Source organism: Petaurus breviceps, unplaced genomic scaffold (assembly GCF_028583685.1).
Source record: "Petaurus breviceps papuanus isolate PSGF00001 unplaced genomic scaffold, PetGlider_PUasm1.0 90601, whole genome shotgun sequence".
Taxonomy (NCBI): Eukaryota; Metazoa; Chordata; class Mammalia; order Diprotodontia; family Petauridae; genus Petaurus; species Petaurus breviceps.
The window spans coordinates 2090610-2118089 of NW_027187282.1; the positions used below are offsets into that span (position 1 = coordinate 2090610).

Below are 27480 nucleotides of genomic sequence, written 5' to 3' on the forward strand. Positions count from 1 at the left end.
CTTCTTCTTCTTCTTCTTCTTCTTCTTCTTCTTCTTCTTCTTCTTCTTTTCTCTCTCTCTCTCTCTCTCTCTCTCTCTCTCTCTCTCTCTCTCTCTCTCTCTCTCTCTCTCTCTCTCTCTCTCTCTCTCCCCCCCTTTTTTCCCTAAGGCTTTTCAGATGTGCCCTGATGCCTACATAACTGCAAGCCCTCCCTCCTCTTTACCACCAGAGTGCCACCCTCACTCAACTCCAAAGAATTCAAGAGCCAAGACAACATGGATGCCCCAATAACAGATGATTTTCCTCAAACCCTGCCCATTGAGCAACTCTGCTCCATTCATGTCAGCAATGAGTATGTGGAACGGCCTGCCATCTGCCAACAGACCCTGTCCAGCTCTTCCCTTGCCCAGCAGGCCCACAAGTCTGATTGGTCCCTGTCTACTATTCCCTCTGATTTGCCTCGAAGCCTAAGCCAATGCCACCAGCTTCAGCTGTTGCCACAGCATCTGAGCCAACCCAGCCTTGCCAGCTCCATATCCCACACCACCATCACCTCTGACCAAAGGCTTCTGAGCAGCATCACTCCATCACCCTCGGATCACTCCCTTATCTGTACCCAGCCTCAAGCAGGAGCTTTGAAAGTGGAGGAGGCTCAGAAAGGTGCGGCTGAGAAGCTTGCGCTCCACACTGGTGGGCATCTGTTCATCTGTGAAGAGTGTGGCCGTTGCAAGTGTGTCCGCTGCACGGCCACACGCACCCTACCCTCCTGCTGGCTCTGCAAGCAGCGCTGCCTCTGCTCTCCGGAGAGCCTCCTCGACTACAGTACGTGCCTGTGCTGCGTCAAGGGGATCTTTTACCACTGTTCCACTGACGACGAAGACAACTGCGCTGATGAGCCCTGTTCCTGTGGGCCTGGCTCCTGCTGCGCTCGCTGGGCAGCCATGAGTCTCCTGTCGCTGCTTATGCCTTGCTTGTGCTTGTACCCTCCAGCCAGAGGGTGCCTCAGGTTGTGCCAGCAAGGCTACGATGGCCTACGGAGGCCAGGCTGCCGATGCAAGAGCCACACCAACACTGTTTGCAGAAAGATCTCATCTTCCAGTGGAGCCACCTTCCCCAGGGCCACAGAGAAGCCAGTGTAAATGCCTTGCAGCCTCCACTCAGCCCCTTCTCTCCCCCTCACCCTTCACTCTCCAGGAAGGAAGGGTGGGGGTCAGAGAAACCAACCAGCCAGGACTCAAGGGCTCGCCCCCATCAATCCTGCCATGCCATGGGGTTGGCCAAGTGCATCTTGAGTCCAAGGCAGCTTGTCTTTCCTTCATCAGCTCTCTGTACCCCCCCACTCCTCCCTTAGCCTCTCTACTCCCCACTTACCTCTCAGTTTTTCTTGCCCCAGAGCAAAAAATTAATTAAAAATCAGATGATCCAAAGACATGGGACTTGCACATTGAAGACAAATTGAGCCAGCCTCTGGCCATCTGCCCATGGCCTCCTCAGCACTGTGTGGCAGACAGGAGGCTCCCTGACATGGCCTTCTTCCACACCAGACTCATTTCCCCAGTGCCTTCGGGGGCTTTCTCCTGAGATGGCTTCCAAAGAGTAACATGGGGCCACACAGCAAGCATCCAGGGAGTACCTAATCCAATTGTTCTTTCTCCCTCCCTTCTTCCCCTCTCTTGGTCCTTGCCTTTCTCATTTTTTCCCTTCATCATCTGCACTCCACTCTCTCATTCTCAACTTGCCCCATCACCCTTTCCTTTCTCCCTTCTTCCATCTCCCTGCTATTTCTTTCTCTCCCCCTCCCTCATTTCTCTCTATCCCCCCTTTTCCCATCTGTCATTGTCTCTCTGTCCCCTTATTCTTCCCCTTGCCCCCACCTCATTCTTTATCCCTTCCTAGTTCCCTAATCCCCTCCCTTATTCTACTTCATCCCTCATTTCTTGCCTTTTCCTTTATCCCCTCATTCTCCCTCATTCCCTCTCTCATACCTCATCCCCCCTCATTCCACATTTCCTTCTCCATCTCTTAACCCCTCCCAGTTGCCTAATCCCTTGTCCCCTCCCTTACCCAACCTGATCTCTCATCCCCTCCCTGACCCTTTATCTTTCCCCCTTTCATTGGCTTTTCCATTCCCTTCCTTTTCTTATATTTCTTTTGCCATCTCTTGTCCCAGCCCAACGCTGTCACCCTTCCTCTCCTTCCTCCCCTATCTCCTCATTGCTTCCTTGCTCCCTCCCTTACCTCTTCCTCATGCCTTCTTCCCTCCCCACCTCTTTCTCTAGCACCTTCAGGAGTGGGGTTCTCCCAAATGCCTTCCCTCTGCTTTCTTCCCCTTGCTGTGCTATTACTCAGTCTTAGGAAAAAAAGGATTCATGTGATATATTAACCAATAAGCCTGCCTGAAACCCAGATGTGTGAGTGTGTGTGTGTGTGTGTGTGTGCATATACACTGCACCCACCATACTCACACATCTCAAGGCATATGGGATCAGGATCAAGTAATCCAGGCTTGGTCAGCTGGAGTCTTGTCCTTTTCCCCCCAAAACTCAATGGCCTTGAGCAGTAAAGGGTAGAACACATAGCCCTTCCCTAGATAATAATAACCCTAAGACTGCATGATTCACATTCTGCAGATATAATTATCAAACCACAGAACTTAGGGCTGGAAAGAACTTTGAAGGTCTTGCAACCCATTTGACAGACGAGGAAACAGAGCCCCAGAAAGGGGACGTAGCATGCCCAAGGCCACACGGGACAATTGTGCTGGAGCTGAGATGAGGACATGGACCTCCATTCTCCCAGACTGGTGCTCTTTCCTGGCACCACATCAGGCATCTTCTCACCTGCCCCCCCCCCCCCGCCCCCGTTAGCTGGGGCAAGATACAGCCTTCACTTATCTATTGTTCAGGAACCAGGGAGAAGTGAGCCGATGATCACTGTCCAATGTCTGTTGGATACTTGTCCATTTATGGAATGTTAAGTGTCACCCATGGGCAATCCAATTCGCAGGGCCAAGGTTGCAGCTCACTGGGGCAGTAGCTGTCCAGGAGGAGTTGACATCACCATTTGCCCTTCTTTGTGACCAAGGGTGGCCTGTTGAAAGATTTAAAACAAGAACCCCAAAAGGAGATCTCACCATGTCATATCTCCTATGGTTCCCCAAAATGACTGTGCTCCCCACCCATGTCCCACAGCCTCTGCAGAGGCACTGGCCAATGCACCTGGTAGCTCAGAACCAAATTTCAAGGAAAAAGAAAAATTGCAGATTCAAAAGTCCAAGGTCCCAGGTATGTAACACAAGGGTGTACCTCCATCTTTCCAAAATTGAACTTGGAGTACCCAGGCTAAACTTCCTTACTTGTGAGAAAGACTGCCTCTGATTCTCCAATTGATCAAGGTCACACACTTTGGAAGAACTGCAGGGAAAGGATCCTAATGAGGGATACTGGGAGGAGAAATTCCCCAGCGCTGTAGCTCTCCCCTCCGAATGGGCCTGAAGTTCACAAAAGGATTCTGAGGTAGAGGTCACCTTCTCCAAAAAGAGGAGCTCCAGCCTGGTTTGCTACTTAGCTGTTCCATCCATACAGCTCATGCCCTCCAAAGTGGGTGGGCAGGTGTGTGTTTCAAGTTGGGGGCGGGGGTTAGGGGAGAAGAGGAGTGGAAAATGCCCATATTCTGCATGAATGCTAAAGGTGAGAGATGATCCAAGACCATCAAAGTCATCTGTGCTACAGGTCGGCCTTGAATCTTCTGGACCAGACAGTCATGTACTGCCTAGTGACCTTGCCCAACTCACTTGCTCCTCTCTGTGGAGAATTGCTTCAATCTATTTTTGTATATAGAAACATACTGGTATGATGGTTAGAATGATTGCTTTAATAATATTAATGATATTACTGTGAATGGTGCCATATGCAAAGGTTTGCCTTCTTGGTACAGATATGAACCCAACCAAGTATCTATAACCTTCCGTGTTGCTTTTTAATCCCTCCTTCAAAAGCCACTTATTCTCCTGAGCGTGCTCCAGATTGACCTTCCACTAAAGGCTGTGACCAGCTCTCTGGAACCCAAGGTGGAGGGAGGAAAAGCTCCTCCTTTGGCTCCACTTTCAAGCGTGCCTAGAGCTGAGCTATATAAAGATTTGCTGATACTAGTGCATTGTGCCTAAAGCTAGTCTATGGGTGTTTGCTTATTACCCCCAATCCTGTGCTCACAATAGCCTTTTTCCCTGACCCCCTTTGATGTCCATGGGTCCTCGTCCATTAAGGCCAATTTCCCCCAGTCACCAGCAGTGGGTCCCCCAACTCTGTCATATATCCAAAGGGTCCTTTCTCTTGATGGACTTCAGAATGGTCTGACATCAGCCTCCACAAAACTGAGAGGTTCTCAATTCACTCTGCTGATGAAGTAGTAATTTCACTTGGTTCCAAGTTGATTGGACTTGCGTGGTATCAGGTTCACCATAGATAGGTTCAGTGGGGATTCTTATGTGTGTGTGTGTATCCTTCCCATTATGTACAGACATATATCCATATCTATACATATATATGTAGATATATGTGTGTATATGTGTATACACACATGTATATTTAAAATATAGACAACAAAACTCTAAATTCTTCAGAAAAGCTTGGTTTTCATTATGTTTCTACTTTGTGTCATGTATATTATAAACAGCAACCTTTAATGAGTATTTCTTGATTCTATCTATGTATGTAACTATGTATATATATATACACATATATGTATATATATATATTCTGTGTGTAGACGTACACATATATGCAATTAGGCCATTTCTGTTGACCTCTTAATCTCCTTGCTTTCTCCATGTTGGTCCCTCAGTATGGTCCAGGTCATTTGTGTTAAGGGTTTTCCTCAGGTTCCCCACACTAGCATAGCTTTAGAAGTCTGGAACAATGATAAACCAACCCTGGCACAATGACAAACCCATGAGAGTGACTCTTCATTTTGCCAATTCAAATCTCCCTTCACCCCAGACCACCAGGGAAAAGAGGACATACTCTATCATATGGAATTGAGCCCCAATTCTCAGCCAATCTTTCATGATTCTCCTAGTTTTCTAAGATGTTAGTGGTACCAGCCAGTGCCACCCCCCTCCTCTTCCCACAGCGTGCCTGCCATTAGCAGCATGACTTCAGTCTTTATGGCATAGAAAAACTTACCAATGTCATGGTTTTTGTATTCCTTGTGGTGACTTGGTGCCATAGATTTGAGCACTCTGAAACACTGAGATAAAAAGGTGGTATCTCTGTTAAACAGGAATCAGAAAAGGTCAGAATTCTCTGCTCCCATTCCAGTGATCCAGGATGCCCTAGACCAATGGAAAATGAGTGACAACAGTACAGAAAGAGAAGGGAAAAGGCCAGTCAGCCTCTGGCATTGAAATTTGGTAGTGCCTGCTGATTGATCTAGGTGTTAGTTAACCTGGCCAGCACCCCAGTGTGGACACTGCTGGGCTTTAGCTAGCATGATCCCATGGGAGTGCCTGGCACCCTCTTCTTTTTGTTCTCCATAACTAGTGTCTAACCTTTTCCATTCTTCCCTGTTAGTTACAACATGGTATCCCTCTGTCCCTGAACCCATGGATGTCCCTAAAAAGGTCTTAGCTGAATGTTGAAGATGATGGGACACAGCTGCTCATGGGTAGGTTTGAAGTGATAGTTTCATCACTGAGCCTAGACTGAGTTCAAAGCCTGAGCAGGGAGAGAGAAGGCTTGAGAACAATGCAGAGCCAAAGTGAGCTATCACTTCAATCCTTCAGAAAGCTGTCTTTTGGTTTATTGGCGGAGTTAGGTGAGGGCAGTTTGGAGAATGAAGAAAGTGAAGCATTGACTTGCAGTGTGCCCAACACCTTGAGCTTTTGTGGTTCCAAGCTTTCCTTTACTCCATGCCCTTCATTATAAAGCAGAGTGGCCAACAGGTGTGTGGAACACAGACTACCCACCAAGGGTCTCTGAAGAACATCAGAACTGAAGGGTCACTTAGTCCAGTCCCTCCTTTTAGAGGATGGGAAGCTAAGGCCCTGGGTGGTTGGAAGACTTGCCTAATTTCCCATGATTTCAACCAAGGATTCCTTGACACCCCTTATGTGCCCCGCACTGTATAACTCCTATCAATCTAGACTGTGCTATCACTGTACTACCCTCTTTCCTGCTTTCTGCAGGAAAGACTTTGGTGACTCTGATTAACTGGTGCTAAACATACAAATGAAAATGAATTTGTTCTTGCAATCCAAGAACTAACCAAGTCTGAAAAGACCATTCTTCAGAGGAAACAAAAACAGTTATTACTTTGGCTAGCTTTTAGAAAAGTGTGTCTGCACGCACACACACGTTTATGAACTCACGCTTTTAGGCTATGTCCACATGCAATCAAAACAATTGGTCAGTGGAGTCAAGCCAATGATCAGATAGTCAAAGAGATCTGGGTATTGTGAGGATCCAACAACTTGTCGATTACCTTGAGTTTTCCCATTTCACCCCATTGTTGTGGCATCTTTCCATTCCCACCTTCATCCAGTAATAACCTTAAGGAAGCACATTGATTTTGTGCCTGCGTTAAGTTAAATAAATAAGTTAAAATCTCCAAATGTCAATGACCTTGCATGTGTTGTCCATATGATGTCAAATATTTAAATAATTGGCAGAATTTTTTTCATTCTTTGTCCAGAGAGGTTGACATGTGAGATCAGGACCATTGAGGTTCTGGGAAAATTTTAAATCAAGGCTCCAATTTCTGTTGACCTTTGTAGGAATTGAGAGCAAAGAGGAATCCCTAAAATTAATTCTAGGTGAAGAATGAAGCCCAACACAAAATATCCTCATTGAATCTCCGTGGGTCAAACAGTCCATGTAGATTTTTTTTCTTTTCCAATTTCTTTCTAGGCTAACTGATAATATTGTAGAGACTTAGATTTGGAGACATGGATTCCTTCTAGATTGGTCAGAAAAATATCCTATGTTGATGTTGGGATTTCTGTATAGTGACTTCTTTTGTGATAGAAATAGTATTGAACTGACAGTCATAAGACTCGAGTTGCTGGTCTGCTCCCAACTGGCTATGTGACCATAAGTACGCCATTTAACATCTCTGGATGACTTCATCTGATCTGTAAACTAGGTATAGTAATTATCTGCCCTTCCTAGTGGGACTGTTATAAGGATCAGCTGAGATAGTAGATGGGAAAATTCTTTGAAAAATGTGAAGTATCATAGAAATAGGATTCTTCTGGTTTTATTAATTCAGTTCACACAAAGTCAAAGGATAGCTAAAATGAAGAGACCTTTGAGGTCATCTCATTCATCCCCTGCCATGTTACAGATGAGGAAACTAAGACCCATGGAGGTTAAATGACTTGTTGAGGGTTCACACAGGTGTTAAGTGGTAGAGATAGGATTCAAACCCAGCTTCTCAGTTTCCACATCCAGTGCTTTTCTCATTTCACTAAGGCTTAGATGACTCCGGATGTCTGGTTGAAAAATGAAAGTCAGTCATTTACCAGGATATTATTGGACATTTTAAAGATCAACATGAACCCCAACCATCCATTTGGAGTGGATTTGCTTTAGTGATCCCTTGAGAGGATGGAGTTTGGAATTTGAGAGTGGTCATTGGACTCCATGGGTCCTGAACAAAGAATATTGCCCTGGGGCATGACTCTGCCATGGAGCCTAAAGTGAACTGCACATGTAGATCCAACTTCCATTCACTAACTAGAAAGAAAATAATCTTTGCAATTCATGTAGTACCCAGCACTGTCCATATCCTCAAGTTGTTCCTAAATGATAAGGAACTGAGAAAGGTTTGGAAACCCTCATTCCTGGCCAATGTATTCTGCAATTTCATTCTTACTCCTTTGGGACTCCTGGATTTCCTTGAATGGCCCACTCCCTTCCTCCCCCTCCCCAAATATTCAGAGGGTTACCATTGTTTCTTTGGTACAAATGGTGTCCCAAAAAGTGTATACAATGGTCTTTAATTCTTGGTCTTGTTTTAAGGTATGATATGTATTTGTAGTCTATCACTCATTTTGTCAATGCTCTTTACCATTCATATGCATTTATTTTCAAAGTTCATTGTAAAGAAAAAATATCTTTATTTTCAAAAGCACCATTTTGTGCAATCTCTTTGCAATGCTAAAAAAATGTCTGAATTAAATAATCCTATAGGTGGTGTGAGACAACACTAACAACAGCTATTCAATAAAGTTTTATATATATATATGCATAATATATATGCATAATATATATGTATATCTATACCACCACAATGTCTACTGTTCTCATTTATGGCCAGGGATTTAGGGTTTGGTGTCTTCAGGTGGATTTCGGATGGATTCTGATTGGGTAGAGCCAGCTGCTTCCAAGAGGGCATTTCCTTCCAGAAGTTGGGCTTAGAGGTAGCAGCATGCCATTTGGGAATCTAAGCTCTCCTGGAAAAAGGAGCTGAAGAAACTCCCCAGTAATAGTTCAGGTGCTAGGCAAAGTAATACGGAATAAAAGTTGCTTCTCCCATGGACAGAATTAGGCCCTATGAGTAGAAATGCCAAGAACACAGGTGAAGACTAAAGAGTCAGATGAACTTATTAATGATCAGAGCTGTTTAAAAGTAGAACAGATTGCCTTGTGAGGTGCTGAGGACTTTTTCACTGAAAACATCTAGACGCAATTTGGAACAGCAACCTGTTAGGGAAATTGTCCATGGGTTTCTTTTCTAGGTAGAAGGTTGAATTAGGTGACCTTTAAGGTCCTTCTCATCTAAAAGAGCTTGAGATTAGTATTCCATGCTTCTTAGGATCAAGGACACCATAGCATATGACCCAAAACCCTGGGAGAATGAAAATTGACTCTTGTAGGTTATTGCTTACTGTGACCCAACTCCAATGACTTCCATGAAGACATGCATCCTCTGAGACATGCATTCATCTGGGTGTGTTCTGTGGATATTGGCCATGGGGAAAGGAGAGTCAGAACTTGAACACTACTTGAAACATCTGTCCTAGCTAGAGACAGAGGGGAGAACCAATCAGAAAATATGGACTGGACTAACTGTGAAATGTGTCTTGAAAATGGAAATGGGCGGCTAGGTGGCACAGTGAATAGAGCACCAACTCTGGAGTTAGGAGGACCTGAGTTCAAATCTGGCCTCAGGCACTTAACACTTACTAGCTATGTGACTTGGGCAAGTCACTTAACCCCAACTGCTCTGCCTTCCCCCCTCCAAAAAGAAAATGGAAATGAAAGTAGAAATGGGCTAGTTTAATAGTAATGAAATAAAGAGGGGAAGGGGGTAGGAAGAAAAGAGGGGCATTTTGGAAAACCTGAAAATTAAAATCTAGTCTAATGCTCACTTTCTCTGAGCTTACCACCTCTCTGAGATTCCTTGGAAGCACCCTGACACCCTCATTATGTGTGCTTTTGACACTCAAGTAGACATTTGCTTTCTCCAGGGCAGTTGGGATTGAAGTACATGTCTTTGGAGAGTGGACCAATTAGGTTAGGAAGTTTTTTGGTTGTCTTTTTTTCCTGCTTCAAATTGGTCTAGAAGGGAAGTGTCAAACGTACTGCCTAATAGCCACATATAGCCCCCAACACTCCTGCAAATGGCCTGAACCAGATTCAAATGGATTTGGGAAATAGTTTTTAAAATAAATAAAAACACAATAAAAGACATATCACATTCCATTTTAAAACCAAGTCAATATGTGGTGGTAGGAATCCTTAGGTATGGATGAATGGCCTGCCAACAGTCTAGATTTCTCACATTCTCTAATCCTGAAAGATATCACAAAGAATAGCAAGCATATGACAACAAATATCAAAGGTTCAGTAATTCCGAGGAGACAATATTGAAAAGGAGTACATATACTGGAGAGAGGTAAGAAATAAAATCAACTAGCCATCTTAATTCAAGAATATAAATTCAACCTTACAGGCATCATTTAGACTTGGGGAGACTTAGCTATGACTGTAATATGGTTAACAGCTAAAGTAGAAATGAGCAGAACCTTGAGGAGACATGACCATGATATCTGAGAATCTTTTATGGGAAAGGAAGAAGGCAAACAAGCATTTATTAAGTACCTACTATATGCAGGACAAATTTAGGATTTGGGCAGGTAGGTGGGGGAGCAGATAGCCCCAGGTTCAGGTCTTCCTGACTTCCCTAGTGTTCTAGCTAGTGGGTCACCCAGAAGCCAGAGAAAGTCAAACAGGCTAGATACCAGAAGAGTAGATTTCAAAGAGCTCAGCTAATGGATAGGTAGGATCCCACAGCCAAAAACACTAGGAAGTCAGTCCAAGACATCTAGGGTACTCAAAAAACCCCAAAAATTCAGACATCTTCGTAAATATCATAATAAGGATAAATTTGAAGTGGGGTGGGGGTGGGGAGTAGAGAACAAGGATGTTCAAAGGACCATAATCCAACAGGAACTGCCCTCACCAAAGTTCCCAAAGATCTCTCAGTGGCCAGATCTCATGCCCTTTACTCCATATGCCTTTTTTTTTCTATCTCCAAAGCTTTTGACTTTGGTGACCACTTTGTCTTCTTAGATAATCTTTCTTTGAGTTTTCATAACTCTGTTCTTTTCTAGCTACCTATTTGACCACTCCTCAGTTTTCTTGGCTGGATCTTCATCCAGGTCATGCCAAATAACTGTGGGTGTGTCCTAAGGCTCAGTCCCAGTTCTTCTTCTCTCCTCCCTGAATGCTCCCTTCTGTTACCTTCTCAGCTCCCAGGGGCTCAGTTATCATCATGATGATGCTATTCTCAGGTCTGTGTCTAGCCTTAGTCTCTCTCCTGAGCTCCAGTCCCACATCATTCTGACACCCTCCTCATTTCCTCATTCTCATTCACCCAATCAGTTGCCCAATCTGGTCCCTTCTTTCCTCTGTCTCCCATGTATCTCCCTCCTCCTCTCCATTCACACAGCCATCACCCTAGTTCAGTCCCTCATCACTTTTTGCATGGACTATTCTCCCTACATCAAATCTCTTCCCACTCCAGTCCATCCTCCACACAACTGACAAAATTATTTTCCTAAAGCCTGAAGCAACCATGTTACTCCTTTCCTCAATGAACTCCAATGATTCCCTATTGCTTCTACAGTCAATAAAATCCTCTTTTGACATTTAAAATTCTTTACAATCTGACCCCAAACTACCTTTCCAGTCTTCTTAAATTTTTCTCCTCTCCACGCATGCTATAATCCAGCCATATTTCTAATTTCTCACAGGAGATGCTCTGTATTCCCATCTCTTCCTCTCTGCACTGGCTATGATGCATGCCTGGAATGATCTCCTTCTTCACTTCTGCCTCTTAGTTTCCCTGACTTCTTTCAAGATCCAGCTTAAATTGAATTTCCTGCAGGAGACCCTTCACTACTCTCACCAGCTCCCATTGCCTTCTCCTCTATGGCTCCCTTTCATATAGTCCATATTTATCTTCCATATACCAATGTTGTCCCTGTTCTCTCCCCTATTAGAATGGGAGCTCCCAGAGGGTTAGAACTTTCTTTGCATCCCCAGTGATTAGCACGTAGTATATTTTAATAAATGCTGTTTATTTAAATAATCAACTAATTAATCAATTCTTGCCAACCTGGAAAGAGACTTCTAGAGGAGTTCCCCAAGAATCTGTCCTTGATCCTATGTTGTTCAACATTTTTGTTCTGCTACTTGGATGAGGACACAATGTAATTATTTTTTGAAACTAGGTCTCAAGGGGTAATCAGAACCCATACCATCTTGGAGTGGAGGTGGGGGGGAAGGTGGGAAGAAAATTTGGAACTCAAAATCTTGTGGAAATAAATGTTGAAAACTAAAAATAAGTAATAATTAAAAAAAAAAAGAAACTGGTCTCCCTATCTTAACCAGGCTGGAAGTGACCTGTCAGTCGCTTGTTGACCCAATTCTACTGGTGATCGGCACAGAGGCTCCATTTCCAACCTTGGCTAATTTGCCCCTTCTTGAGCAGCCTGATGGCCCACCACTTCAAGAGGACCATCAATATTGGTTCTGGGTTTAGTGATGACACCTGATTGGCCTTAGATCTACTGTAGCTCAGAACTCCTGTACTAAAGCAATCCATCACCAATTTCTATAGTGGGAATTATAGGTATGTATCACCACTTCTGGCCATTGTGTCACTTTTCTCACATTTGTGACAAACACAACATAATACTAATACACTGGATGACAGAATCAGGAGCCAGCAAGAAAAAAGGAAGACACTGAGAGACTGGAACAATGAATTTAATAAGGAGAAATGCAAGGTCCAATAATTGGGTTCAATACTTAAATTAATTCAGGCTGTTCACTGGAAGGTCAAATACTGAAGCTGAAGCTTAAATACTTTGGCCACATAATGAGAAGACAAAAATTCATTGGAAAAGACCCTGATATTGGGAAATATTGAAGGCAAAAGGAGAAGGGGACAGCACAGGACAAGATGGATAGATAGTGTTATAGAAACAACAAACATGAGCTTGGAAAGAAAACTTTGAGAGATCATGGAGGATAGAAGGGCCTGGTGTGCTATGGGCCACGGGGTTACAAAGAGTAAGACATGACTGAACAACAACAAAATGAGGAGATTGGATTTAATGACCTCTAAGGTAAAAATCTAAATCTTCAGATACTTGGAATTAGTGGAGGAAGAAGTCTGTAGATAAACTGGTGGAGTGTGTTAGCCATTGGGGAAAAAAGTATTGTGTGTGTCTAAACTTTGCCAAATAGACCAAGATCAGACTTATTTTAGAAGTGTTGAAATAATGAGAGTGAGTGAACCCAATGAGAGCCTTAACCAAGGGGTTAAAACTTTAGGGATATTTACATTAAAATTGAGAATAATCTGAGATACTAGTGTCCCTATTTTTCTTTTGTGAATGATTTTGAGCAAAGCATCCTGATCAAAACGTTGATTTTCCTTTGAAAATATTCTTTGAAAGCAGTTTGCTGTACTCCTAGGAATGATTTTTATCATACGAGGCCCCAGTGAACACAAGTCTTTTTATAATGGAAGTCAATTGGAAAATAAGATTCACTAAACAGACATTTGTTTTTAACCACAAATGGCTGAACCAGCCTAATCTGTTAAGAAAGAGATACGTGTAAATACTTCACTGCCAATTTTACATTTTACATCCCACTGGACTAAGTTTGTTACTAATACAAGACATTTTACTGGAAGTCAACAGAGAAAAGCCCAAGTCCAAATATTAATAACTAGAGATAAGATTTCATACCCTGACAAAAACACTACTTAACTTTATTTTGCTTGCAATGTTCCTTGGGGAAACAGTATGGCCCAGTGAAAAGAAAGCTGACCCTGGAGTGGGAAGGTCCAGAAACTGACTTACTCTGTCAAGTGGCCCAAAGCAAGTTACCTAACTCCTCAGGATTCTAGGTAATCCTCTAAAACTGCACTAGTTGTGAAGAAGGTGCTGACCATATCGGTGGAGGGCATTTCCTTATCTCGGAATTCAGTAGACCAAAAAAGTCACAAGTTCAGTTCTTTATACTCCCTGATATTAGGGAAAATAGTACTTTGGACAACCTGGTTACAGGGCCAGGACTAGGACTCTGTAATCACTTACATGGAATGGTTGGACCTACTCAAAAATTTCCTCTCTTATTGACCCTAAAATTCCCATTGGATACACACACACACACACACACACACACACACACACACACGAGAGCATTTTCTCCTGAAAGAAGCCAGTTAAATGAACAGTTTTGCCATGAGAGGAGAGGGAAGAGAAGAAAGGGAGGACCCTGGGATATTCTCCAAACCTACTATTGAACACCAAACCTACTTGATTTCCTGGCCAGGGGTGGATAGTGGGGGGGTCCCTCCACTGAGCTGCAGCCTTTCTATTTCCTGAGTAGATTTTGGAGTTGCTGTGGCACATTATAATGAAGTAATTGAGCTAATTGTCATCTTGGAAGACACTGAGAGCTTAACTCTGTATTTATAGTACAGATAAGTTTCAAAGATGGGAATGGAGGAGGGGGAAGTGGGCAGAGTATGATGATGAGATGCTCTAGTCTAGTCACTTGGAGGATCAACATAAGGACATTGGGCCTAGTCCAGCAAGAGGGTCTAATTCATTGGGGGTTGAAGAAGGTAAGGGTAGCAAAAAGAAGGAGGAGAACCTACAATGGATAAACATTGCCTCCAGCTTTTGGGAAGTTCTAGATGACAAAAGCAATCACCTTGGCCTTCGTTGATGGTTGTCTGTTGACTTTGGTGAGCAAGAGAAAAGATTGGTTTATTAGATTTCTGATATCAAAAGTAACAAGCAGATTCACCTTCAACTTCCTCAAACATTCATTTATTAAAGACCTGAACAAAACCACCCACATAGATACATTTACACATATAAATATGTACTATCGGGGTGGCCAGGTGGCTCAGTGAGTAAGAGCACTGGCCCCAGAGCCGGGAGGACCTGGGATCGAATCTGGGCTCTGATACTTAGCACCACATCCAGAAATAACTGGCCGTGTAACCTTGAGCAAGTTACTTAACCCCAATTGCTTTAAAAAAAATATGTACCATTATTATCATCTTGGTCCAGATTTATAATTTTACCAGTGGAAAAGCCCTGGTGTAGAAATTCACTAATTCTACCAATATGGATCTGTGATTTCTAATCTTAGGGTTGCTTGGGGTGCAATCAATCAACAAGAAATTAAGCTGCAGCCAAGATCACATGGTTGCTGTGTGTGTTTGGGGCAGAACTTAAACCCATGTTTTCCTGCCTCCAAATCTAATCTCTTCAACTAAGCCTCTACTCTCACTAGAGGTACTAGAATATTGATGTAACTGGGCTGCTGGTGAGCTATCCTGGGGCCCATTTTGTAACTATTCTGGTCTGCTAACCACATAGTAACAAGAACTATTGATCGGCTGAGATTGAAGGGACAAATTCAAAAGGCACTATCTCCTCTTCCCTCCTCTCTCCTCTATCCTAAAAAAGCAAAAGACAGTCCCTGCCCTTAAGGAGTTTACAATCTAATGAAGGAGAAAACACGCAAACAAATAGATACCTATATACTGGATACATAGGAAATAATATTAATTAATTCATATAAATAATTAATAGAGGGACTGCATTGGAATTAAAGGGAGTTTCTGAAGGCTTCCTGGAGAAGGTGGGATTTTAGTTGGGACTTGAAGGAAGCCAGGAAGGTCAGTAGTGGGAGAGGAGGAGAGAGAGCATTCCAGGCATGAGTCACAGTCAGAGAGAATGCCCAGAGTGCAGAAATGGAGGGTCTTGTTTGTGAAACAGCCAGGAGGCCAGTGTCATTGGATAGAAGAGTATGTGGTGGAGAATAAGGTGTAAGAAGACTGGAAAGGTAGGCTATGAAGGACTGCAAATGTCAATCTGAGCATTTTGGGTTTGATCCTGGAGGTAACTAAGAGCCACTGGAGCTTAATGGGTATATATATATATATATATATATATGTCATTGAATGGGTAGAGATAGATGCATAGGACTAGATATGAATGTAAGTGTAGCTTCAGGATTAGGTCTGAGTAAAGATATATGTGCAGATGTAGGTAGAGGTAGAGGTGGAAGTGTTTGTTTGCATGTTTTACATAATCCACAGACCTCTAGCAAAGCAATTTGTAAATATTGCAAATTTGCCCCTACAGACACTTCACTTAGCCTATATAATAAAGACATACACAAAATAATACCTTTACACAAGTCATAAAATGTACTCAAATACAGACATATTAAATACTATACCATGATAATAAGCAGAATTATGAAATGAAAGGTAAAGTTAATGATAAAGTATGCACAGTTCTGTACAGTAAACATATGTTTATGGTATGTTGCCCCTTCCCCACCCACTGTGACTTTATCGCTGAAGATTGGCAGCTGTGCAATGTCTTTTACGAAGCTATCAAGAGATGTTTGGACAGTGAGTTTCTTTTTTTCCCTCATATATCTGACCGTAGCAAGCATTATTATCTTCAACTATGCTTTGAACTTTTAAAAATCTTGAAATATTTGGATTCTTCTTTTCAATATGAGAAAAACATCACTCAGTTGATGCTTCTGCCACCTTCTTCAATGTGAAACTTTTTGCTTGGACCTCGGGTTCTGAAGCCTCCTTTTCTTCTTCTGCAATCATTGCACCTAGCAGCTCAATCAGATCCCTCATTGGACAGTTCTTCTCCAGGAGACTCAATCACCTCCACATCATTCTCCTCTACTTCTAGCTCCAATTCTTGTGCTAATTTTACAATCTTGTTATTCACCTCTTCCAGGAAAATAGAACATTGGGAGCAAACTATTGCCTTCAAAGGTATAGTAAGAATGAACATAATAGCATTCCCCCCAAGTCCTCTGAAATATAACCTCTTAGTCTTTGGGAAAGTAGGCTTAAAATTTAGCTCAGTTCCTACATGACATTGGTCTCACTAAGTTTATGTTCAAATACAGCATAACTGCTGAGGAATCTTTCGATTAGGCTAAGGGACTTAAGGATGCTCCTAAAGGTGACTGGCTTCTTTCTCCTTAGGGTATTGATGCAACATTGACTATGGAACCTTACTTAGATTCCTGGGGCTTGATCATTGGACTAAGGTCAGATTCTTCTACTCCTTCCATTTAGGGAAGAAGAAAACAAAGAGACCAAAGACTGAAGCCCATTGTTGGCAGAGCAAATGGACTCCAAGGAGAAGAAGACCCTAAAGCTTTTTCCATACTCTATAGTTTCTTATGGATGTTGTAAGAGAAATTATTACTGAGATCCTCTGGACATGAATCAGGTATTAGTTGAAACTGGGGGGCCTTTTTAAAGATGTGGAGAGGCCAAAATGGCTCCTTCTAACCAGATTAGCCAGCCAAAACCAATTACAGAATGTCAGTTATCTCCAAGGTACTTCCCTTAAATGTCATCATGATTCTCCCTATGGGAGAATCCTAGGTAATGCCAATTTGTAGAGGACTTCAAGAAGGCATGTCAGTAGTCTTTCCCTCAATCTGCCCTTTCTTTCTTTTTTTTGGAGGGGGGGGGGAAGGCAAGGCAACTTGCCCAAGGTCACACAACTAGTTAAGTGTCAAGTGTCTGAGGCTAGATTTGAACTCAGTTCCACCTGACTTCAGGACTGGTGCTCTATTTACTGTGCCACCTAGCTGCCCCTACCCTTTCTTTTATTTAAGCAATTGGGGTTAAGTAACTTGCTCAAGTTTACACGGCCAGGTGTTTCTGGGTGGCTGCTAAATGTCTGAGCCCAGATTCCATCCCCAGGTCATCCCGACACTGGAGCCAGTGCTCTTACTCGCTGTGCTACCTGGCCGCCCCATCCTACCCTTTCTTTTAGTACTTCTAACAGGGCTGTTTTTTCCCAGGCTGGAGGGTTTCACAGTTGGCAAACAGTATATTAACGTATTCAGTCTCTGCCCAGCCACTGAGTCAAAATAGGAACATCTTGGTGGCAATATTATGCTGAAAGTGAAGATACACAAGGACAAAAAGGATATTGGCTTTAAGCCACTGTGGCGATGATGCTCTGACAAATTTCTGATGAACACAGTTTTAAACCCTGGGTGGTTTTTGCATGTGAAGATCACTTGGAATCTTGGTGGGGGGAGGGAAGAGGGGACAGGCAATGTCCTTCTGTCAAAGGACTTCCCAATCTGGATTGCACCCTCCATACTTATTCATAACAAATCCCACCCAGTCCAGTATGTAGAAAATGTGTGAAATTTAGTCAAAAATGCTCATTTACATGGTTCCCTAAATGTCAGCATTTGTTCCATTTCTCCCAGAAGGTAAGACAGGAAAGGGGAAAAGTGAAAGAGAGCAGCAGAAGGGAACTTCAAACCATCAGAAAATAGCTGAGCTTCTGAACATTCATATCACCATTAATTTATTCCATCTAGTTTGCTCAATCAATAAATCAAAAAACATTTATGAAATACCTACTATGCACCAGGCACTGCCTTAGATTCTATGGTTACAAAGACAAAAAGGAAACATTTCCTGTCATAGAGCAGCTTATATTCTTCAAGGAAACAGCACAGACACATAGAAGCATATGCAAAATATATATATATATATATATATATATATATATATATATATATATATATGTATATATAAATATAGGAAGAGGTCCTAGCACCTGCTTGGGGGTAGGGTCAGGAATTATCTCACTTGTTCAGTTCCATTTTTCTCTTTTGTTTATATTTCTATCAACCTGAGAGAGGGACATTTAAGTCTCCTATCATTATTGTGTTACTATCTATGTATTCTTGTAGCTCAGTTAATGTTTCCTTTACAAATTTGGAAGCGAGGATATTTGGAACATAGAAGTTTATTACTGATGTTGGTTTGTTGTCCATAGTTCCTTTCACCACAATGTAGTTTTCTTGTTTATGCTTTTTTTTATTTTTTGAATGTTTGTTTTCACTATGTCTGAGAGCATGGTAGCAACTCCTGCTTTGGGGGATTCATTTGATGCATTATAAAATTTCCCATCCCCTCAGTTTTCTTTTGCATCTGTCTTTGTTTTGTGAATGTGTTTCTTATAAGCAACAGATTGTTGGGTTTGGTTTTCTTATTCAATCTGTCACCCTTTTTTCCATTTTATTGGATTGTTTAATCCATTCAAATTCAAAGTTTAGAGAGTTAAATTTCTCTTTTCCTCAATTTGTCTCTAATGGGGTTTTCTTCAAATTATGATTTCTCTTCTGTTGTAGACACAATATCATGTTTCTTTTTTTTTTAGCAGAAAAAGCATTTATTGAGCGCTTACTGTGTGCTATGTGTTATAAGCTCTAGTATAAATACAAGCAAAAAAACAAGATACTATCTGCCCTCAAGTACCTTAAGTTCCACTGCAGGAAGGCCCAGCTGTCTTCTAAGAGAGCTGGAAAACAAGGATTGGGGGAGGAAGGGTGCAGTTGTTGTTCATCCTTTGTTCTTTTTTTTTTCATTTTTCAAATGCTTTATTAACTTCTGATTGACATCATTCATTTCCCCCAGATTTTGAGTTACAAATTTTCTCCCCATTTTTCCCCTACCCACCACCCCAAAACAGCAGTCCCACAGGATATCCCCTCCTCCAATCTCCTCTCTCCCATATCTTCTCCCATACCCCCTTTGACATTTCCAGTAGGGCAGGTGGATCTCTATGCCCCAGTGCCTCTATAACTTATTTCCCAATTACATGTAAAATAGTATTAATAATAGTAGGTATATGTATACATATATATATTTTTTAAACATTTGATTTTAAAACTTTGAATTTCAGATTCATTTCCTTCCTCACTTGTCACCCACTCTTACTGGGAAGATAAGCAATTCAGTTTAGGTAGTACCTGTGTAGCTAATGCAAAACATTTGCATAGTGGATATATTGTGAAAGACTGACTATATTTCCCTCCATCCTATCACAGCCCCCACTTATTCTATTCTCTACTTTGATCCTGTCCCTTTTCAAAAGTGGGTGCTTCAAACTTCCCTCCCCCCACAGCCTCTCCTCACTTCCAACATCCCCCCTCTCATCCCCTTCCCCCCTACTCTCCTGTAGGGTGAGATACCCTATTTAGTGTGTATTTCATTCCCTCCCCAGGACAAATTCAATGAGAATAAGGTTGACTCATTCCCTTTTGCCTTCTTATTCTTCCCCTCCATTGTAACCATTTTCCCTTGCCTCTTCTATATAAGATAGTTTACCCCATTCTGTCTCTCCCCATCTCCTCTCATTATATTCCTCTCTCACCTCTTGATTTCACCTTTTAAGTATCATTCCTTCCCATTAAATTGGTCCTGTGCCCTCTATCTATGTATACCTGTAAACATATATACACACATTCACATATGTATTCATACGCCCGTATACCCTCCAATATAGACATATATATACATATATATATACTTCTATTCCCTTCAACTATTTTCATACTGAGAAAAGTTTCATCAGTTACAATTGTTGTTTTTCCATGTAAGAATGTTAATAATTCAACTTTGATAAGTTCCTTATGATTTCTTTTCCCCGTTTACCTTCTCATGCTTCTCTTGCTTCTTGTATCTGAATGTCAAATTTTCTATTCAACTCTGGTTTTTTCATCAAGAATGCTTGAATGTCCTCTATTCCACTGAATGACTATATTTTCCTCTGAAACATGATACTCAGTTTTGCTGGGTAGGTGATTCTTGGTTTTAATCCCAGCTCCTATGACCTCCAGAATATCATGTTCCAAGCCCTTTGATCCCTCAGTGTAGAAGCTGCCAGATCCTGAGTTATCCTAATTGTGTTTCCACAATATTCAAATTGTTTCTTCCTGGATGCTTGTAATATTCTTTCCTTGATCTGGGAATTTCGGAAACTGGTTATAATATTCCTAGGAGTTTCCTTTTTGGGATCTTTTTCAGGGGGTGATCGGTGGATTCTTTCAACCTCTATTTTGCCCTCTCGTTCTAAAACATCAGGGCAGTTTTCCTTGAGAATTTCTTGGAGGATGATTTCTAGGTTCTTTCTTTGACCATGGCTTTCAGGTAGTCCAATAATTTTTAAATTATCTCTCCTGGATCTATTTTCCAGCTAAGTGGTTTTTCCCATGAGATATTTCACATTGCCTTCTATTCTTTCATTTGTTTGGATCTGTTTAACAACATCTTGATTTCTAATAAAGTCATTAGCTTCCATTTGCTCCAATCTAATTCTGAAGGAATGATTCTCCTCATTGAGCTTTTGAGATTCCTTTTCCATCTGGCAAATTTGGCTTTTTAAGATATTCTCCTCATTGCCTTTTTGAGCTTCTTTTGCCATTTGAGTCAATCTGTTTTTTGAGGTGTTATTTTCCTCAGTCAGGCTGTTGACTCTCATTTCATAATTTTCTTGCATTGTTCTCATTTCTCTTCCCAATTTTTCCTCCACTTCTCTTATCTGCTTCTTAAGGTCCTCTATGGCCTGTAACCAGCTCGTATTTTTCTTGGAAACTTTTGATGCAGGAGTTCTGACTTCACTGTCTTCCTCTTGTTCCATGCTTTGATCCTTTTGTCTCCAAAATAGGAGTCTAATATTGGATTGCTCTGCTTGGTTTGCTTCCTTTGCCTGGTCATGTTGCCCCTCAGTCACTTGACCCCTGGGGCTTTTTCCCACAGTAGGACTCTGCCACTGGATGGGGGAGCTTCGTTCCAAATGCTGGGATTTTCTCAGCTGCCTGAGGTATTAGTTGGGTGCCCTTTCTGAAGCCTCCACATGCTCTGGCAAGCTGGTTACACACCCCAGGACCTCTACCCTAGACTGCAATCCAGGTCCAAGAAGGTTAAAGCAAGAGCGATTACCCGTCAGACTGGTCGCTTGGTCCCCCTACACTCTGCAGGCCAGGAGCTGAAGCTGACACTTGGTGGCAGTTGCGCTGCAGCCCTCAGTAGCTTCTCACCCTGGGGGCAAAAGCCAACACACTCCTAACTACTGGGTCCCAAAGTCCACACTGCATTGACATCTCACTTTGTCCTTAGCATCTATGTGTTGATAATTCTGTATAGCCACAGCTGCTGGTGATCTGGACTCCCTCCAGTGGGTGGTTGTTCAGGCCCACCCTGGGGCTAAAAACTCAGCTCCCAGATCGCTGCACTGGCCGATTCCTGCTGTCTGCTGGCCTGTCCTTAGCAGGAGGTTAGCTTCTCTGTATCATTTTGTGGGCTCTGTAGCTTTAAAGTTTGTTTAGAGTCCCCTTTTACATGAATTGGAGGTGGTGGGAGCTGGAGCCACACGGAGGTCTTGTTTCTACTCCCCAACAATGTTATGTTTCTTCCATGATTTTACCTTAATCTGTTTTTAGGTGGACTTGTTTCCACTGGCTCTCTTTCCGTCCCCTCTGATTCCCTCCTCTTGTTTGTTACACTTTTCCCTTAGGAATTTTGCTTATCTTGTGATTTAAATCTTGCTCTTTTTTTCCTCACAGTCAAGTAGATTTCACTTTTCCTTCCTATCCGTGGGTTAGTTTTTAAAATTTCATTTTTGGTGTCCCTTTCCAGAAACGACTTCTCTCCCTCACTCTTTTCACTACCCATCTTCCCTTAATTATGTGATTCAAAGCTCCTGTGCTTATTCAGGCCTCTGTTCTCTGCATTCCTATGGAATCACATCTTTAGAAGTATCCATTCTGCTCTCCCCTCTAAGTAGTTTCTACTACTGTCTTATAGATTGTGGCCCCCATCTCTCCCTTTTCCATTGTGCATTGCTCCCAGAAAATGTCAATTCCTGTAGGTAATGGGGGATAGGAACAATACCCATAGTAGACACTCTCCCACCCCTGATAATGCAGCCCATTACTGATCTGTATAGGCTTCTTGGTCACCTTCCTCCCACATTTCCTTCAACATCTTCCTCTGTGAGAAGTCTGTGCTTTCTCATTCCCTCAGGTTCTATTTGCCTCCAAAAGTTTCAACATACACACACACACACACACACACACACACACACCAACCTCCAAGCAGGATTAGCACTCTTTTAAGGCACTCAATCCCCACAGATATCACCCAGCAAGTAGCCCCCATTTCCGTTCACCTATAGCAGTGGAACCCCCTCCCACCACCAAAGCAAGATCTTTTCCTTCCTCTTTCTCCCCCACCATTTCAATCCCTTCTTCACCTCCCCTACAGGCTCGGCTCTTTCTGAGAGAACACAGGGGTCACCTTCTCCTCATTGCTAGTAGTTGACTTAAGCAGAGCACATCACATACTCCCTTCTATCCTCTCCTTCCCTCTGCCTTCTCATGAATTTTGTTCCATGCATTTTCCATTTTATTATTTGGACCCACAAAAAAAAACATTGATTAACCTGTAGGCAGGGTGCCATGAAATTCCATCCATAATGCACCAAGCCTGCCTCTCCACCATTACCTCCATCTGACGTCTGCCTTGGCCTCCCTCTATCTTCTTGTGTATATCTAAAAAGAAGCATTTCCCTGATCTCTCTGCTCTCTCTCTATTGCTGTTGCTGTCTTTAGCTTCTACATCTGTTTACCCCTCCTGCATTGCTGTTGTCTGGGGTATTCAAGAAGCAAATAATCTCCTTAGGGCTGGTTTTTCTTTCTAAGTAGGTTTCACACATTTCTTTATTATTAAACATCAATCTTGTCTCATGTATGGTTAAACTCAGATTTGCTGGGTAGATCACTCTGAGCTGCATCCTGAGGGCCATTATTCTTTGGAACCCATTATTCCATTCCCTCCTGCTTTTTCCTATGGGTATAGAATAGTCTTGTGTTATTTGGATTTCCTTTTCTTCGCATTTAAAGGCCTTTCTCCTGGTTGCTTGCAGAATGTGCTGTTTCTAAATGGAATCATTAAATTTAACTACTATGTGTCTTGGAGTTTTCTGTAGTGTGTGTGTGTGTGTGTGTGTGTGTGTGTGTGTGTGTGTGTTTTATGGACGTGATCTATGAACTAATTTCATTGGTACTTTGCTGTCTATGTTCAGAAATTCTGGGCAGTTTTCTTATATTATTTCCTGTATTGTGGTGTAGTGTTCAGGTTTTTTGTCCCGTCACATTCTTCAGGGAGATTTATAATCCTTAGGATTGTCTCTATACATACTTCCTTCAGTATCAGTTTTCTTTTAATGTTTTTGTTTTTCTCCTCTTCTTCTGCATTGTCCTTCACTTTTGTGTATTTTCATTTCCGACCTCTTATTCTCTCCTTTGTTTCTTTGGTGAGGCTTGCCAGCAGATTCCAGTTTTTCTACTATGCCCATTACTTCTGCTAGGCAACCTACTTTTTAGGCCCTTCACCATTCTGATTGCCCTCCTTTTATTTATCAGCATCATTCATAAACTGTGGTGCTCAGAACAAACCCAGTACTCCAGATGAGGTATATCCTAGGTATAGGACAGTGGAACTCTCACCCCCCCTTTCATGCACACTACACCTTTTCCCCACGTTTTGTTATTGAGCTACATCTCTCTCATCATATTTTTTTATAAATAGTATTTTTTTCCCAATTCAATGTAAAAGGGGCAGCTAGGTGGTGCTGCAGTGAATAGAGCACTGGCTCTGAAGTCAGGAGGACCTGAGTTCAAATCCAACCTCAGACACTTGACACACTTACTAGCTGTGTGACCTTGGGCAAGTCACTTAACCCCAATTGCCTTGTCTTCCCCTCTCCAAAAACAAAACAAAGCAATTATATATAAAGACAATTCTTAACATTCATTTTTTAAAATAAAATTTGAATTCCAAATTTTCACCCTCCCTCCTTCCCTTCCACCCCTCCACTTCCCTCCCTAAAATGGTAAGCAGTTTGATATAGCCTATGTACCTCATCATATATTCATGCAGCTGATTTTTTGAATTGAAGTATTGGACTTCACATTCATTGCTATTAAATTTGAACTTCTTAGATTCTTCCTACTATTCCAGTTTATTGAACCTTCTTTAGATTCTGGCTCTATTATCTAGTATGGTGACTTTCCTTCCCTGTTTGATGTCACTGGAGATGAGCATGCCATTCCTACCTTAATCTAAGGACACACAGGTACTGAATTTAGGAGAGTCAGAATTCAAACCCAGTTGCTTGGATTTGAAGTCTAGTGTTCTGCCAATGTATAGGAGAACCACATTGCACTACTACTACCATAAGCCTTGTCTCAGGACAAATGTATTGTATCAATACAATACATTGATAGAGGGGTCTGATCCTCTGGGCCCTGAATGCTGCAAGATCTTGAGCTGATTAATACTGTAGTGCCAACAGAAGACAATTTCATATTTTAGCAATTGGTGGATGTTGATAAGTTTGCCAACATGGTATCTTGAAATTAGTAAGAGATATCAAATTGGCCTGATCCAAGGACTTAATTAAATGTTGGCCAGATACAGTCAGAGACTGACTACTTAATAAATTGGCATACAAATTGAACAAATAGAATCTAACACTCTGAACAGTTTACTGGGCATTCCACCAAGAGATTCCAGGGCACCTCTGCAAAGGAGGGAGTTACCCTGACTCACTCTTACTATCCCCTTTCCAATGAGGCAGTTTTCCTGGTAGGTAGTAATAATGACTATGCTGGGGTCTAGGAATGGGGAGGGGTGATAGGACATATATAGACATCATTATGCTATAAAGTATGAGGGCAGCTAGGTGGCGAAGTGAATAGAGCATGGTTCCTGAAGTCAGGAGGACCTGAGGTCAAATACAGCCTCAGACACTTAACTCATACTAGCTGTGTGACCTTGGGCAAGTCACTTAACCCCAATTGCCCTGCCTTCCCCCCTCCATAAAAAGACCAAAAGAAAAATTAAATTTAAAAAATAATAATGAAGTGTGGAAGGGGGTGGGCAAAGGAACAAGACAGACTGAGTGTTCAAGGAAAATTGAAAAGGGAGAAGACACTTCCAGCTGCAGGGATCAGAGCAGGCTTCCAAGCAGAGGTAGAACCTTAAAGTAGCAAAGAAATGGGAGTTAGTGGTGGTATCATTGCTATTGGGAGACATTGCTGTTCCAGTGTGGATTCGAATAGATGCCCTCTGCGGCTCCTAATTCCAGCTCAAAGATCTCAGGAGAGCAAGTGTTTTAATCATCTCTCTCTTAGTATCTTCAACAACTGGCATAGCACAGATGCTGTTTTAATTGTTTTTTTTTTTTGTCTCTGATGTCTGCCACAGTGCCAGGCACATCGGAAGATTTAATGAATAATTGTTTGATTGAGCTAGGAAATAATTCACTGAAGGTCCTGTTACAAAATTTACTTCTCAAAGGTTACAAGCTCAAGTCCTGTTCCTGCTCAGGAAAAAGTCCAGCATAGGAAAACTACTGTTGTCTGCTATTATCATCTTTGGACCAAAGGAACAAGGCCTGAAGATGAGAATGACAATGCTGTATTTGCTCAGAGATTAACCTCCAAATAACTCCTAACCCCTTTAAAATGTCATTTTACCAAGCTTTACAAAAGCCCTGAGAAAACTGCTGATTCACAGTGAGACCAGGGAAGAGGAGGAGAAAAATAAATGAGTTTAAGGAACAGAGCATAAGCCTGCCACAGAGGAATGACATAGCAGTGATGGAGATTTAAGTTACCCAGACATTAATCAATTAATCACCATTTACTAAGCCCCTTCTATGTGATAAGCATTGTGCAAGGTGCTGGAATTCTCTCTCTATGTCACATTTGGAAGCATGAAATCATCATATTATTCCCATGCATAGATAAACAAACAAACAAGGGAAAATTCCATATCAGATCTGATTCTAACTAATGGGGAGAAACTGGTTGCCACAGTGAAAATAATAACTAGAGATAAGTGACCAGCTCCTCCTAGAGTTTTTGATAGAGGAAAGGAAAATCCTAAGTCCAATATGACACTCCCTCCCTGAGGCCAGCAGCACCTGAGCCCAGGGTAAGCCTTCCCAGAAAAGCCTGTGCCTGCAGAAGCCTAGCAAATTTTCAAGCATTCCAGGGTAGGTCCAATGAGCCAAGCAGTGCCTGAACCCAGCCCAACAGAGACCAAGCCTTTCCCCAAAGAACATGACCAGCCAGAAAGAGCAGCCTTGGGGCTTTCAGGTCAGAGTAGATCCAATGAGACACCAGTGGGCCAAGAATAGTTGGGAAAGGCCTAGGAGAAATCCAGTTTGAGGAATTTGTGAAGCCTGTGGTTTTCAGGGAAACTTTCAGTAAGTAACAAAGGAGCAGCCTCTGAGGGCAGCAGCAGGTGGAAAGGAGCCCAGGCAAAGCTTAGAACAGAGAGAAGTACTGGAGTAGTGTGATAAGAGGGACCCAGGTAGACAGAAACCAGCACTGGAAGAGCCCCAGAGTCACTGGAAGGAGGGGTCTAGTCTGAGCCACAATGCACACACCCTTAACTTACAGGGCTTGACACAAACACAAGACCCCAATCTAAATACTGAGGTGCATAAGAGGAATAAATCAAGAAAATCTCCAAATTCCATGAGGAGACACCTTGGTTTGAGAGACCCCCAGAAGGTAAGCCACGAAATGGCTACTGATCCTAAAATAAGTCCATGAAAAGCCTCAAGAAAAAAAATGTCCTAGTAAAAGGGATTATAGGAGTATCTAGAAGAAATGAAACAAGATATAATCAAAACGCTAAGGAGAAAAGAATGGAAAGGAAAATTGACATCTTGAAATTAACAGTAGAAAACATTCAGTAGAACTGAATGCCCTGAAAATTAAAATGAGCTAGACATAAAGAACAATGATTCAATAAAACAACAAGAATTATTGAAACAAAACCAAAGTATTTGGGGAAAAAACAGGAAAATCTAACATATATAATAGGAAAAACAACTGACCTGTGAAACAGGTCAGGAAAAATTAATAAGGGGTGGCTAGGTGGAGCAGTGAATTGAGCACCGGCCCTGGAGTCAGGAGGACCTGAATTCAAATCTGACCTCAAACACTTAATACTTATTAGCCATGGTAATGGGCTAATCACAACCTTGGGCAAGTCACAACCCCAATTGCCCCTCCAAA

The 27480-nt window shown here is 42.2% G+C and overlaps 2 protein-coding genes across 2 annotated transcripts in view; both read left to right on the forward strand.

Annotated features, from left to right (window-relative positions):
- Positions 1-8257, forward strand: part of SPRY3 (sprouty RTK signaling antagonist 3) — a 22656-nt gene extending 14399 nt beyond the window's left edge. The window contains exon 2 of the mRNA XM_069063727.1: positions 210-8257. Coding sequence (XP_068919828.1) covers positions 256-1119 — 864 coding nt within the window. The 5' untranslated portion in view covers positions 210-255 and the 3' untranslated portion in view covers positions 1120-8257. The remainder of the gene's footprint in view (positions 1-209) is intronic.
- The window catches only part of VAMP7 (vesicle associated membrane protein 7), a 427850-nt gene that overhangs the window by 178135 nt on the left and 222235 nt on the right, over positions 1-27480 (forward strand). The window lies entirely within an intron of this gene.